Source organism: Zonotrichia albicollis, chromosome 28 (assembly GCF_047830755.1).
Source record: "Zonotrichia albicollis isolate bZonAlb1 chromosome 28, bZonAlb1.hap1, whole genome shotgun sequence".
Classification (NCBI taxonomy): Eukaryota; Metazoa; Chordata; class Aves; order Passeriformes; family Passerellidae; genus Zonotrichia; species Zonotrichia albicollis.
Window position 1 is genome coordinate 2,511,155 of NC_133846.1, and position 13,237 is coordinate 2,524,391.

Genomic DNA, 13,237 nt, shown 5'->3' on the forward strand with positions numbered 1-13,237 from the left:
CATTTTAGTTCAGATTACAGATTGCAGGATGTTTTGAGTTGGAAGGGAGCCACAAGGATCATTGAGTCCAGCTCTTCAGTGAACGGCCCAAGCAGGGATTGAATGCACAACCTTGGTGTTATCAGCATCATTCTCCAGCCAACTGAGCTAATCTCAGGGTCAAAACATACAATATCATAATTTAGTGAATGTGTTTGGAATCATATTATTAGTGGTATAAATACTTTAACCTTTACAGTCTTGAAAAATTCCATTTCCTCACAATAATTACAGTGCTGTGATACAGGGGAATAGTTGACTTTTTGTTCCAATTCTGGAATTGATTTAAAGGCTTTTGGGGGGGGGGAGATAGAGTGTTGGAGATTTTTTCAGAAATGGCTTGGAAGGCAGCTGTGGGGGACAGGTTCTCACAGCCTGTTTCTGTAAACAGCAGAGGTTCTCAGGTTGTTTTTAATTACAAGTAAAGGTGACAAACATGAAGGCCTTGAGAACCTTGCATACCAGAGTTCTCAGGCAGCTTTCTCATAACAAGTAGATATTCTATCTTTGGCTGTTTTGGGAAAGCAAAAATAATTTTGAGAACCCAAATCTTGGTACTGGAAACATAAGGAGGGGTTGGTGTGTTATCTCTGACCTATTGTGAGCTCAGATTTTGCAATATGCATGAACTTAATTAACACTGTTATAAAAAGTGCCTGATTGATTAATAAATCGGAGTTGATGCTGATCAAGAAAGATGGGTCTCTCCCTCCGACTTCAATAATAGAGGTGGGCTTTTTTCCCTCCAGGATGTTTTAGAGTATCTGGCTTTTCATATTTAGATTTCCCTCCACACACCTGTGTCCCACTGCTGGACATTCCCCCTTTGCTGCTCTGGCACACGAGAGAAGAGGGCAGAGTGTGACAGGGTTCACACTCTGGATGTGGGAAGAGACATAGATCTGACTCCATGTTTCAGAAGGCTTGATTTATTATTTTATGATATATATTACATTAAAACTATACTAAGAGAATAGAAGAAAAGGTTTCTTAGAAGGCTAGCTAAGAATAGAATAGAAAGGAATGAATAACAAAGGTTTGTGTCTCGAGCAGAGAGCCGAGCTAGCTGGGCTGTGATTGATTAATTATAAACATCCAAGATGGGGCAATCAAAAATCCGCCTGTTGCATTGCACAGCAGCAGATAACCATTGTTTACATTTTGTTCCTGAGGCCTCTCAGCTTCTCAGGAAGAAAAAGTCCTAAGGAAAGGATTTTCATAAAAAGATGTCTGTGACAACACAGGGTTGCTCAGGTTGTTCACATGGAGTTTGTGTTACTTTTGTTCAGGTAAAAGATTTGTTCATGAGTGACCACGTCCATCCCACTTCAGATGTGAGTAAAGGTTCCTCACCCAGAGGGTGCTGGGCACTGACCGGGCTCCCCAGGGAATGGGCACAGCCCCAGAGCTGCCTGAGCTCCAGGGATGGTTGTGCTGTCTGTGCAGGGCCAGGAGCTGCACTCAGTGATCCTGTGGGTCCCTTCCAGCCCAGGATATTCCATGATTCTCCCTGGAGGGTGCTTGCTCACACAGTTCAGTTGTGGGTGACCCTGCAGGCAGCAGGGAGGTGGACTCTCATGCTGATGTTCTCCTCCAGCTCAAGATATTCCAGGAGTCCATTCCCAGGTACAAGGCAGCATTCCCAGGGGTTTCTGGGACTGCTGAGGGTTTTTTCCAGGGTCCAGGCAGCCAGGACAGGACAGCAGCCTGGAAGCTGTGGAAGAGGGAGTTTTCCCACACTGAGTATTTTGGCAGTGCTCTGGGGGCTGTTCAGGTTGCTGGAACTGAGATGACCCTTGGGGGCTCCTTGTGTCACTGTGCTCCCAGCCAGAGCCTTTAAAAAAAGAAGTTGTTTTGTTGTTGCCAAAAATCTTCCTTTGCATGACCATCACATGATGTGTAAGCAGCAGATTTTCTAAAAATACACAGATATAATAATGCTGGCGACTTAGAATTAGGTTTGCAGAACAAAAGAAATGAATTGTTACTCCTTTTTAAAATTCTCATTAGGAATAAAATGCTTAATTCAGACTGCCAGTAGCAATGGACTTGAAACCCACCACTGAACTGCTCATTAAAGCCTCAGCAGGTGCTGGCCAGAAACTCTGACTTGGCATTTTGCTGTTTGATTAGTGCTGTGTTTTAGCTGCCTTGTCTCTGCCAGAGATGGCACCCACAGGCCCTGCAGTCATCATTCAGCCAAGGGAAACACACAGGACAATTGTTCTGCAGGGGGGAAATTGGAAAAATTCATTAATGAGGAAATTGGTGCTTTATGTTTGAGAGAGTGAAAGGAAAACACTTGAAGGCAAGAAAGGAGAGCTGGTTCTTGTCCAGAGCAGAACAAATGTCAGAGAGAGTGAGGGAAAGAGACAGCAAAGAGATCTGATCTGTTGGGAGATAGAAAGGAGTGAAGTGGGTGTTAAAGGTACAAGGAAGGAATTTTACTTTGAAAAAAAGAGGCAGCTGTGTCTCTGCATATGCTGGAAGAGCATTCCAGATGTGGCAGTGGTTAAAGCATCCTGTGTGGGGCTGCTCCAGCCATGGCTGCTCTGCGCTGTCCCAGTGTTTGTTGTGGGACCGTGGTGGGTTAAATACTGGGGGCAGCACTGTGTGACAGCATGGCATAAATCAGGAGGAAAAAACCAAAACCAAGCAATGATTGGGAGCAGGGAACCTCCTGGTCAAACCTCAGAGTGGTTGAGAGGCAATGCCTGAGCTGTTAACTGGGAAAATGTTCTATTTCAGGCTGTAAACTTGTTAATAGAGCTCATTTGGCCAGGACTGAGAGTCAGGAATATAAACATTTTTAAAGGAGGAGTTGCCAGGAAGGCATTTGCAGGAACACACATGTGATCTAAATACATCAGTGGCTTTAGACTTAGCTTTTAAAAAGTGAAGGTCTATAAAATAAATAGATTTAATAGACCCCTGGTTACTTTAAAATCTTTTCTCCCCTCTTTCCATGTGAGGGTAGGGGCATAACAAGGACCATAGCCCTCTGAAACACAGTTCAATACCTGAAGAAATGCCTTTTGAGCCTGAGGGACCTTATTTGTGGTACCAGATACAGAGATTTGAATTTGTTGCTTGGGAGTTTCTTCCAAAACTAACAACCTGGGTTCTCTCTGCAGCTCTTCTCTTAGGAAACGCCACCAGCTCCTCACAGCACGGAAGCCCAGCATGAATGGGAACTGTGCTGGGGGCACAGACTGGGTGAGAAATCTGGAGTCCAGTTGTCCTGTAGAAAACAGAACTGTAGCAGCCCATGAGTCAGAAGAAAGCTCTGTGGTGTTAGGAGGTCACAGCCCTGCAGTTCCCAGGACTGAGGGTAAGGATAATGCCCCCAATGTTGTAGTCTTTGAGGGAGATTATTTTTTGGGCTTTAAGGGGTGTTGTGTTTTGGAGAATGTTCCAGTATCACAGGGCAGTTTGCACTGGGCAGTATGTGCCCTGCCTGTGCCAGGTGCTCCAAAGGTCAGAGGTTCAGAGCAGGGTTCAGCATCTTGGCAAGAGCATCCCACAGGAGTGCCCTGGCCAGCCTGGAGCTGGCCCTGAGCAGACTCCCTGCAGGCATCTGGGCAGTCCTGTGTGCCCACCACAGACTGGCACCGGGCACTGCTGCCTTACACCACCCTGCTGAGGTGTGTGCTGCTGCTCAGCTTCCTGTGGGAGTCCTGCCAGCGAGCTGGGTCTGCATTTCTGGCCTTGTTTAATTCCTGTGCTCCTGCCCTTTTCAGCTGAATCCATCTTGCTTTAACAAGGAACATTAAGCACCAGGCTCACCAAAGCATCCAGCTGCTGGTGCAGTTCAATAACAGCCCAGTTTTATGTCATATAACATCACCCTGACACTTATGGCATCCTTAATTATTGCATGACTCAGTTTTGTCATTTCAGTAGGAAGTGTTACTATGAAGTGATGTTTTTCAATAAATTCTCCTCCCCTTGCAATGTTTGTTTGTGTCCCTCAGGTTTGGACTCTGAATGCCGACACAACACTTGCCCAGTAAATCCCCAGCTCTGTAGCATGCTGTCTGCTCCTGAAGAGCCTCACAACTGCCATATCCCAGATGGAAATAAGAGACAGCTGGAATATTTTAATGCCCAGGAACGCCATGGATGCTGTGCATTGTCTTCAAGCAGCAATTCCCAGACAGTAGCTCCAGAGAAGGTGACCCTGGTGGTGGATGGCACCCGCTTTGCAGTGAACCCCCAGATCTTCACTGCTCACCCTGACACCATGCTGGGAAGGTGGGTCACTTCTCTTACCTTCAAGGTACCTCAAGACAATCTAATTTTATTGAAGAATGGAGGGAGAAGACCCACCTTGTATTGATCAGCATCAACTCCGGTTTATTCATCAATCAATCACTTCTTATAACCGTGTTAATTAAGTTCATGCATATTGCAAAATCTGAGCTCACAATAGGTCAGAGATAACACACCAACCCCTCCTTATGTTTCCAGTACCAAGATTTGGGTTCTCAGAATTATCCTTGCTTTCCCAAAACAGCCAAAGATAGAATATCTACTTGTTATGAGAAAGCTGCCTGAGAACTCTGATATGCAAGGTTCTCAAGGCCTTCATGTTTGTCACCTTTACTTGTAATTAAAAACAACCTGAGAACTTCTGCTGTTTACAGAAACAGGCTGTGAGAACCTGTCCCCCACAGCTGCCTTCCAAGCCATCCCTGAAAAAATCTCCAACATAATTTTATTTTTTTTTAATGGGATAAGCATGTAATGTTTGTTTGGTGAGCTCATCTGTATACACCTCAGTCAGAATTTGGCTGTGAGTGAGGCCCAGAAGACCTGACCAGATGGAGAGTTGGTGGTTCTCTAGATAAGTCTCCCTTTGGTCCATGTCCATCAAAACATGCCCACTTTTAACCAGAGATGATTTCCTTTACCTTCTCCCCAAGTGTTTGCCTCATCTGTCAGCTGTACATCTGTGCCCAGCTGATAACCCTCCTCCTGAATGGGGAATGTGATAATGCTCCTGCCCTTCCTGCTGCCACCTCTTGATACTCTCCCAATAGAGAAGTTACTCAGCTCCTTCTGAGAGGTTGGAGCCTGTTGCTGCACCAAGAAATCCTCATGTGCTGTTTTGCCAGCACTTCCACCTCTCTGGCCCAAGGGTTCTGGTGGGTCACTGACCCTTGCATGGGTTATTGTGTAAAACAAGGCATTTAAAGTCATGTGGATTTATCTGGTGTAGGTCAGTGCAAGGGCTTTATTGTCAGGGGATTTTCTGCCCCAGGACTAAATGATCTGTTCCTTTGGCTTGTTCCTTAGAGTGCAGTAGCCATAGCAACAGAGGCCTCCCCTGAGCCAAGTCTTGTCCTTATTTACTGAGGAAGAGATTGGAGTGGAGATTTAAGTTGCTGTATCTCTGTGTCACTGCTGGGCTTCATCACAGAATCATGGCATGGCCTCAGCTGCAAGGGACCTTGAAGCTCAGTTCATTTCACCCCTGCCATGGACAGGGACACCTTCCACTAGCCCAGGATACCCCAAGCCCCATCCAGCCTGGCCTTGGACACTTCCAGGGCTGGGGCAGCCACAGCTGCTCTGGGCAGCCTCTGCCAGGCCCTCCTTGCCCCCACAGGAAAGCATTTTCTAACCCCAGTGCATCTGTTTTTCTCTGAAATAAATGCATTTTGATGTCCTTGTGCACTCACAGAGTTCTTTACCTCTTTCAGGATGTTTGGGCCAGGCAGAGAATACAATTTCACCCGGCCAAACGAGAAGGGCGAGTACGAGATCGCAGAAGGGATCAGCTCTGCCGTGTTCCGCACCGTGCTGGTAAGGGCAGCTCTGCAGGTGGGGAGAAAAGAAACAAACAGACTGCTTGTCACACAGCTCAGCCATCTCCAGGCACTCCCTGGAACATTCTGGTTTTATGTTTTGCATTGTGATTTCTAAAGAAAAAATATAGCTTTGGTGTAAGTTCACATTTCAGATATGTGCTCGTGTTGCCTTTTACCTTTTCTATGTCTGCTGTTGTAATTCCTGAGCTGTATCCTGACTTTGTGGTTGTATCTAAATACATATTGCATATGAGATGTTATGAAACCCTGTGCCATGGAAAACTTTTAACTGGAGCTCATAATTTATCAGACCAAAAACATGTAGATTCTCAGACAAGCAGGGCTATTTTATAAATAGTTTCAGTCTCTCTCCAATATTAGTAAGCAAAATAAAGAACTAATTAGGAATATCATAGTCCAAGATGTTCATCGTTTTTCTCTCCAAAATCTGTCCTTTTATTCACAGGATTATTACAAAACTGGAATCATCAACTGCCCTGATGGGATTTCCATCCCAGACCTTCGAGACACATGTGATTACCTCTGCATAAACTTTGATTTCAACACAATCAAATGTCAAGATTTAAGTAAGTATGGAGAGAAATCAGCTTTTAGGAGATCTGCAGGGCGTTGAGCACTCTGATCCTGATTCAGTGTATTTCTTAATCTTGACCTTAAGCATGAACACATGGATTTCACTGGGGCTCAAGTTGCATTTCAGCAGCTTCCTTTTGGCTGCTTCAATCCCAAGTGAAGTGACCAAATCCTTCAGAGCACAGGCACTTTGCTCCAAAAGCAAATTATAAACATTTTAGTCTCTTTTTCTAACAGAGGCTGAGCAGAGCTTGCTGTTACTGCCAACAAAATGATGGCTAAAAGCAGGATTATAACCCCTATCCAAAATGTACCAGAGAATCATGAATAATTTAAGCTAAAGGCTGATGGGCAGAGCAGGAACCAAGGATACCAAATCTGGAGAGCAGTAGAATTCCTGGTAATGAAGGGATTTGATTTGGAGCAGCTTTTTGGTGGGCATGCTGGCAAAAAGAAGTACTTTTAACACAGGCAGGTCTGTGAAATGCACTTTACTGAAATGGGGTGTGTGGTATCATAACACAGGCTGTGGGTGGAATTTCCTGCCCTGTTCTCTGGTGAGTGATCACAGAGAAGGCAGCAAAATGTACTTTCAAGGGCAGAGGTTGTTGCTGGAAATTCAAGTTAAGTATCATAATGAATTAATTATTCAGTCTATTACTGTTTCACTGTATTGATTGGAGCTTGGTGGGTTTTTAATGGGAATGGAATGGTTCTGCAGTGCAATTTGCATCCCATTTGAAATGCAGTCTGCACTTCTGACTTCGCCAGTTCTGGATCTGGAGGCTGTTGATGTGTCTGAACATATGTTGAGCATTTTGTCTGAAGAAGAATCTGGCTGTGCTCTCGGATGAATCTGGGAAGTGCAGAGCCGAGATATTTTCATGCTGCAGCAAAGCTGCTGTGCTCTGTGTCTCCTCAGGTGCTCTGTTACACGAGCTGTCCAACGATGGGGCTCACAAGCAGTTTGACAGCTACCTGGAGGAGCTGATCCTGCCCATCATGGTGGACAGCGCGCGGAAGGGCGAGCGCGAGTGTCACATCGTCGTGCTGACCGACGACGACACCGTGGACTGGGATGAGGATCATCCACCTCCCATGGGAGAGGAGTATTCCCAAAGTAAGGGCTCTGCACTCTGTTCCACACACCCCCAGCCATAAGGAAAGGGCACATTCCCAGTCTGGCTTCCTCCAGAAGGAGATGCTGGCACATGGAGCCCTGCTGCTGTTGGAGGCAGGATGCCTGGCTAGTTAAAACTGATCCCAGCACTCACTGTACTTTTCCTCCTGTTTCTGCCTCCCCTTAGCCTTTTCCAGGCTCCTTAATGAGGGAATATTCTTTGCTTTACACTCCCATCACCACCCAGTCTATTGAGACTGTGATTTGCATCTCTGCCCTCCCAAAAGGAAGTGCAATTAATCCCAGTGAGGAAAACAGACACCTGAAATAATCCTTGGAATCCACACCTGGCTTTTGGCACAGCAGGGCATGCCAGAAGCAGGGAGGAGGTTCCTCTTTGTTGATTCTAATCACCCCTTTTATTTCTCAAGTCCTTTACAGTTCCAAGCTGTACAGATTCTTCAAGTACATTGAGAACAGGGATGTGGCAAAGGCTGTGTTGAAGGAACGGGGCCTGAAGAACATTCGCATTGGCATTGAAGGTAAAATGCTGCTCAGCAGGGGAAATGCATGTTCAGGTGACTCCACAGTCAGCAAAGCCTGATTTCTTCTGAAATCCAGGCATTTCTTTGTTTACTCTGTGTTTTACATTGATTTTTACAAATCCAGTTAAAACTCAGCATGTTTTCCCTTTACCTCTACCATGTTCCACTGAAATTAGCCAAAGGGCTTAAAAGTTAAAGGAAAGGTACATAACATGTAGGAGAAAGACTTGTCTCCTTAGGAATGAGTAAACAGGAAACAGGAGTCAAATGTTTCCACCTGCTGATCCAAGCTTTCCCTTAGGGAGCTCAGAGAATGCTGGGCTCTGTCCTGGGACACTTGTTTTTATAGTAGCTGTGTTTGCTCACAGAATGGCTGGTGCTGTGCAGCTCCTGCAGGCTGACCCCTCGTGTCAGGGCATCATGGAATTGTTTAGGTTGGGAAAACCCTCTAAGATGATTGAGTCCAACCATTAACCCAGCACTGCTAAGCCCACCACATCCCTAAGTGCCACATCCAGATGTTCTTTAAATCCCTTAATGGATGGTGACTCCACCACTGCCCTGGACAGCCTGTGCCATGGCTGGACAACCCTGGTGAAGAAATTTTCTGTAATACCCAATTTAAATCCTTCTAGCACAGCTTGAGGCTGTTTCCCCTCATCCTGTCCCTGTTCCCTGGGAGCACAGCCCAACCTCCCCAGCTGTCCCCTCCTGTCAGGAGCTGTGCAGAGCCACAAGGCCCCCCCTGAGCCTCCTTTTCTCCAGGCTGAGCCCCTTCCCATCTCCCTGAGCCCCTCCTGGTGCTCCAGACCCTTCCCCAGCTCTGTTCCCTTCTCTGGACACACTCCAGCCCCTCAATGTCTGTCTTGTGAGGGGCCCAAAACTGAGCACAGTACTCAAGGTGCCTCAGCAGTGCCAGCATAGGGGGACAGTCACTGCCCTGGGCCTGCTGGACAGACCATGGCTGCTACAGCCCAGGTGCCCATGGCCTTGTTGCCCACCTGGGCTCCTGTTCAGCCTTGACTCTTCATTTTCTCCCCACATAACCTCAGTACATCCTCATTGTCCTCCTGATTTATCTGTCCCTTTTTCCTTCTCATCCTCACTGCCTCATCTTTTGGCACATCTGCTCCTGGAGATTTAAGTTTTCCTTCTTGAAGAGTGCCCTACCTTCCAGAGCTCCTTTTCAGGGGGAAAATAGAACAATCTTCTGCAAGCCAGTGATGCTAAATGTGAAATCTGAGCTGAGTGTGCGTGTGTCCCACCCTGACCCCACAGTCACTCCTACCTGGGTGTTCTGGAATCCTGCTGTCCCTTTGTGAATCACAGAGGGAACTGAGTGGCTGTCTGTGTTTCCAGGGTACCCCACGTGCAAGGAGAAGGTGAAGAGGAGGCCTGGTGGCCGCTCTGAGGTGATTTACAACTACGTGCAGCGTCCCTTCATCCAGATGTCGTGGGAGAAGGAGGAGGGCAAGAGCCGCCACGTGGATTTCCAGTGCGTTCGCAGCAAATCCCTGACAAACCTGGTCACGGTGGGGGATGATGTCTCAGAGGACCACGAGGTTATCATGCATCACCCCCCTCAGGTGGATGAACTGGACAGGCTGAATGCCCCCTTCTCCCAAATGGTTGTTAATGATCTACCAGATTAGTGTGGCTCAGGGTGGAGAATCCTGCTGGAGGTGGGAAGTTCTCACCACAGTTTCATCCCAGCTGATGGGACACAGACTCCTGCCAGGTGCTTTATCCTCGTTCATGCTCTTACTACCTTGTCATATTTCAAGCATGTTAATAAAGAGCCACACTCCATAGTCTTAATTGTGCAATCAAAAGCAACATCTGCTCAGACAAAAAGACCTGTTGTATCTACTACAAAGGCTTCCGGATTGTGGGTGCTGAATATTTTATCTAAACTTCTGAAAGAAGAGCACAAGTGTGGAAATGTCTTGTGGGACATGAGAGAGAAAATTCTGGGCCTGTCAAGACAAAGCTTTCCTTTGCCATGAGGCACAGCTTTGGTTTTGGGAGTTACAGAGAAGTGAACATCAAAGCAGGACAGATGATATTCTATATCAACCAGCAGAAATGTAGCACAGCAAAGCCTGAGCATGGAGGAATCTGTTTGCACTGCCACCTGGCTTTGGATCCAGCGTGGTGTACTGCTGCCCTAGGAAGGAGGAAGCAGTTCCATAGGAAGCATATTCACAGGAATTCCCCATCTGTACTTCTCTGTGAGATGGAATCATTGTTTTTAGAGATGTTTTTTGTTAAGTTCAGTAAAATGACTAGATCATGCTGAAGGAAAACCCAAAAAAGACTGTAGCTGATATTTTACCAATAAAATAAATCTGTTAATAGCCTCATAGATGTAAGAAGCTTTCTAGAGGTGACTGTGCATACTGAAGACTTTGTGTTGTCTCCTCCATCCCCCTGCTAAGACAAACAAAGCCAGTGGAGGAGCTCCCAGTTTACTACCTGAGTAAAATCCTTGTTCTCATCAACCTTAGTCAGAATTGCTGTAGACTCTCCAAGGAGCTGCTGCAGCAGCTTTAAAAAAACAGCTTTTCTTCCCCATTTGGAACTGACTGGGCCATTTTTCTGTCAGACAGGTGAGAAATACCAATAGTAAACCAGCCCTAAGAAGAGAAAAATGCACATAAGCTGGGAACAACTCCTTTGCTGCTCTATTATCCTGATCTGTGTCAGGCTCTGGGAATTAAGAACAGGCACACTCCAGGCTGGTTTAGCTCAGGTGGGTTGGAGTCTCACTGATCCTGCTCCTGCAGCACTGAGTTCCCTGTGGGTGCTGGTTTAACCCCTGATGAGCCCACTGAGTTCTGCACTGCCCCAGCTCAGCTGAGGGCACTCAGAACTGGGCTGCCTCCCAAAGCCATCCCTTCTGAGGCTGTGTAAAGGCTCTATGGACCCAGAGTTTTAAAACATGGTGCTGGTGCAAAGAAAAGCTGAAACCATCCAAGAAGGAGAGGGACAGAGCTCCTCACAAAGCTGGGCAGGTCAGCGCTGCTCTGGCAAAGGTGTTGAAACCTGCATTGCATGGTCAGACTTTGCAAAATTGAGATGTAGGTATCAATCTGGCCCTAGAAAGTTTAATCCTTTTTTGCCAGGCTGCAACATCAAGCAAATTTGTATTGTTCTCCTTCTGACTGCCACGTGCATGGTGAACTGAGCAGTGAAATTTGCTGCTGGTTGCTGCCAAGGTGTTTGTGGTTTTCAGTGCAAGTAACATAAGGAGATCAAGCAGAAATTTTTAGTTGCAAGTAACAAATCTCTGCCAAGGCACATTTTAATTTCCATTAGTATGGACAGAAGTTCCATTCTCTCAGTATTTCCATTCTTAGCTTCTTTCCCAAGTGCAGCAAACAGATTTCTTCTAAAAAGAAGTGCCTATGGGGAGAATTCAGGACCTCCTAAGAGTCCCAGGTGTTCAGATGCCTGAATTTCTCTTGACTACTTTTGAAAGCTCCTCCCTGTGTGTCATTGGGTTGGTAGTGAGAAGTGTCCTTTGGTGCCTGCACAGAGCTGGGGGGATGTGCAGACACTCCATTGTTGCTCCAGATGAATTGTTATTTAAGTGGTAGAGAAAAGAAGACACCTGGACCATGAACCTCCAGCAGGGGCCAGGCCAAGCCCAGTCCTTGCCTTGGTGATGAGCTGTTCCTCAGGAGAACAGAAGCACTGGTGGAACTCATCCCCAGGCCCTGAGTGCCCAGCAGTGATGGCCCCCAGGCTCTGTGATTGTTTTCCAGTGTGGATTTATTTCCCCAGCAGTGTCAGGTTGAAGTAAATGAGTGTTGGTATTGCCCAGATGAGCTGGATTGGAGGTTCCACACGTTTCTAAGGACTGAGTGTGGGTGTTGTTTCAGGACTTGTCAAGGCATCGGGTGCTGAGAATTCCCCTCAGCAGCACCTTTGGGATCTGACAGTACAGGATCATATCCAGGCAAACCAAATGCCACCCAGTGTGTCCCTGAGCCCAGGGGCAGCTCAGCATTGATTAAACTGCACCAGGCCCTCTTGGGAGTTACAGACTGGCAGTGCCTGCAGGAGTTTGTGGTTCCCTGTGCAATCAGCTGGACCTTCAGCATGGGATGCACATTGCCCAGCTCCCATGATTTCCATGCAGATTTACCACTTACCCACTGTAGTTTATTGGCTTTCCCAAGTAATTATTCATTCTGGATTTTAAATTTTGTTAGTAGAGCGAGTTCCATTGGAACACTGAATCAAATTTTAGAAGTGTTTGCTTTTCCTCCTTGCACGGTCACCTACTTCAAGTACAAGGTCAACTTTTGTCTTACTCTGGATGTACTGAAGTGCTCCTGTGCTGTGTATGGACCCCAGATGTATGGTTTCTTTTCTGTATTAAAGTATAAATTATATGTGACTTGTTTGGTTGCTTTAAAAATTGTTTAAATGTGAAGTAGAATAGGCAGGGCATGGAGAGATATAAGGTTTTGTTTCTTTGCTTCATTAAGTGTGGGTTGTGATTCCAAAGGCTTAGGGGTAGTTTGGCATCAGAGCCTGGTTTGCAGGGAGGTGTTCCCACCATTTGTGCTGAGTTTACTTCATCCCTGCACCTCATTGCAGTGATGTTCTAAAGGCAGCACAGACAACACTCCTCAACCCACAAACTGCAGCATCTCTAACAGCCCCCAGTGCTTTTGTTCAGTGCTGTGAAAAGTGTTCTTCACTTTTACCTACTTGGCTTCAGAAGAAAACAGCTTTGGAGCAGATCTGGCTTTGATTTCCATCTTCAGCCTTGGATGTACTTCAGGCTTCTCCTGATGAAGGTTGGCAAGGCATTAACAGTGTGAGCAAGGTGGAGACCTCACAGCACCTTCCACTACCTGGAGGGGCTACAGGAAAAGTGGAGGACTTTTCATCAGGACCTGGCCAAGGGGAATGGCTTCCCACTGCCAGAGGGCAGGGATGGATGGGATATTGGGAAGGAATTGTTCCCTGGGAGGGTGCCCAGAGCAGCTGGGGCTGCTCCATCCCTGGCAGTGCCCAATGCCATGGTGGGGCTTGGAGCAACCTGGGATAGTGAAGGTGTCCCTGCCCATGGCAGGGTGTTGGAATGGATGAGCTTTAAACCCTTCCAACCC

The 13,237-nt window shown here is 46.7% G+C and overlaps 1 protein-coding gene across 2 annotated transcripts in view; it reads left to right on the plus strand.

Moving 5' to 3' along the window:
• KCTD20 (potassium channel tetramerization domain containing 20) overlaps positions 1-12,516 on the plus strand; it is a 39,254-nt gene extending 26,738 nt beyond the window's left edge. For both annotated transcript variants that reach the window (XM_074528410.1, XM_005496308.4), the window contains exons 2-8: positions 3,174-3,370; positions 4,014-4,293; positions 5,745-5,847; positions 6,319-6,439; positions 7,369-7,566; positions 7,998-8,108; positions 9,471-12,516. In XM_074528410.1, the coding sequence (XP_074384511.1) occupies positions 3,223-3,370; positions 4,014-4,293; positions 5,745-5,847; positions 6,319-6,439; positions 7,369-7,566; positions 7,998-8,108; positions 9,471-9,763 (1,254 nt within the window). In that variant the 5' untranslated portion in view covers positions 3,174-3,222 and the 3' untranslated portion in view covers positions 9,764-12,516. The remainder of the gene's footprint in view (positions 1-3,173; positions 3,371-4,013; positions 4,294-5,744; positions 5,848-6,318; positions 6,440-7,368; positions 7,567-7,997; positions 8,109-9,470) is intronic.
• Positions 12,517-13,237: the final 721 nt, after the last annotated feature.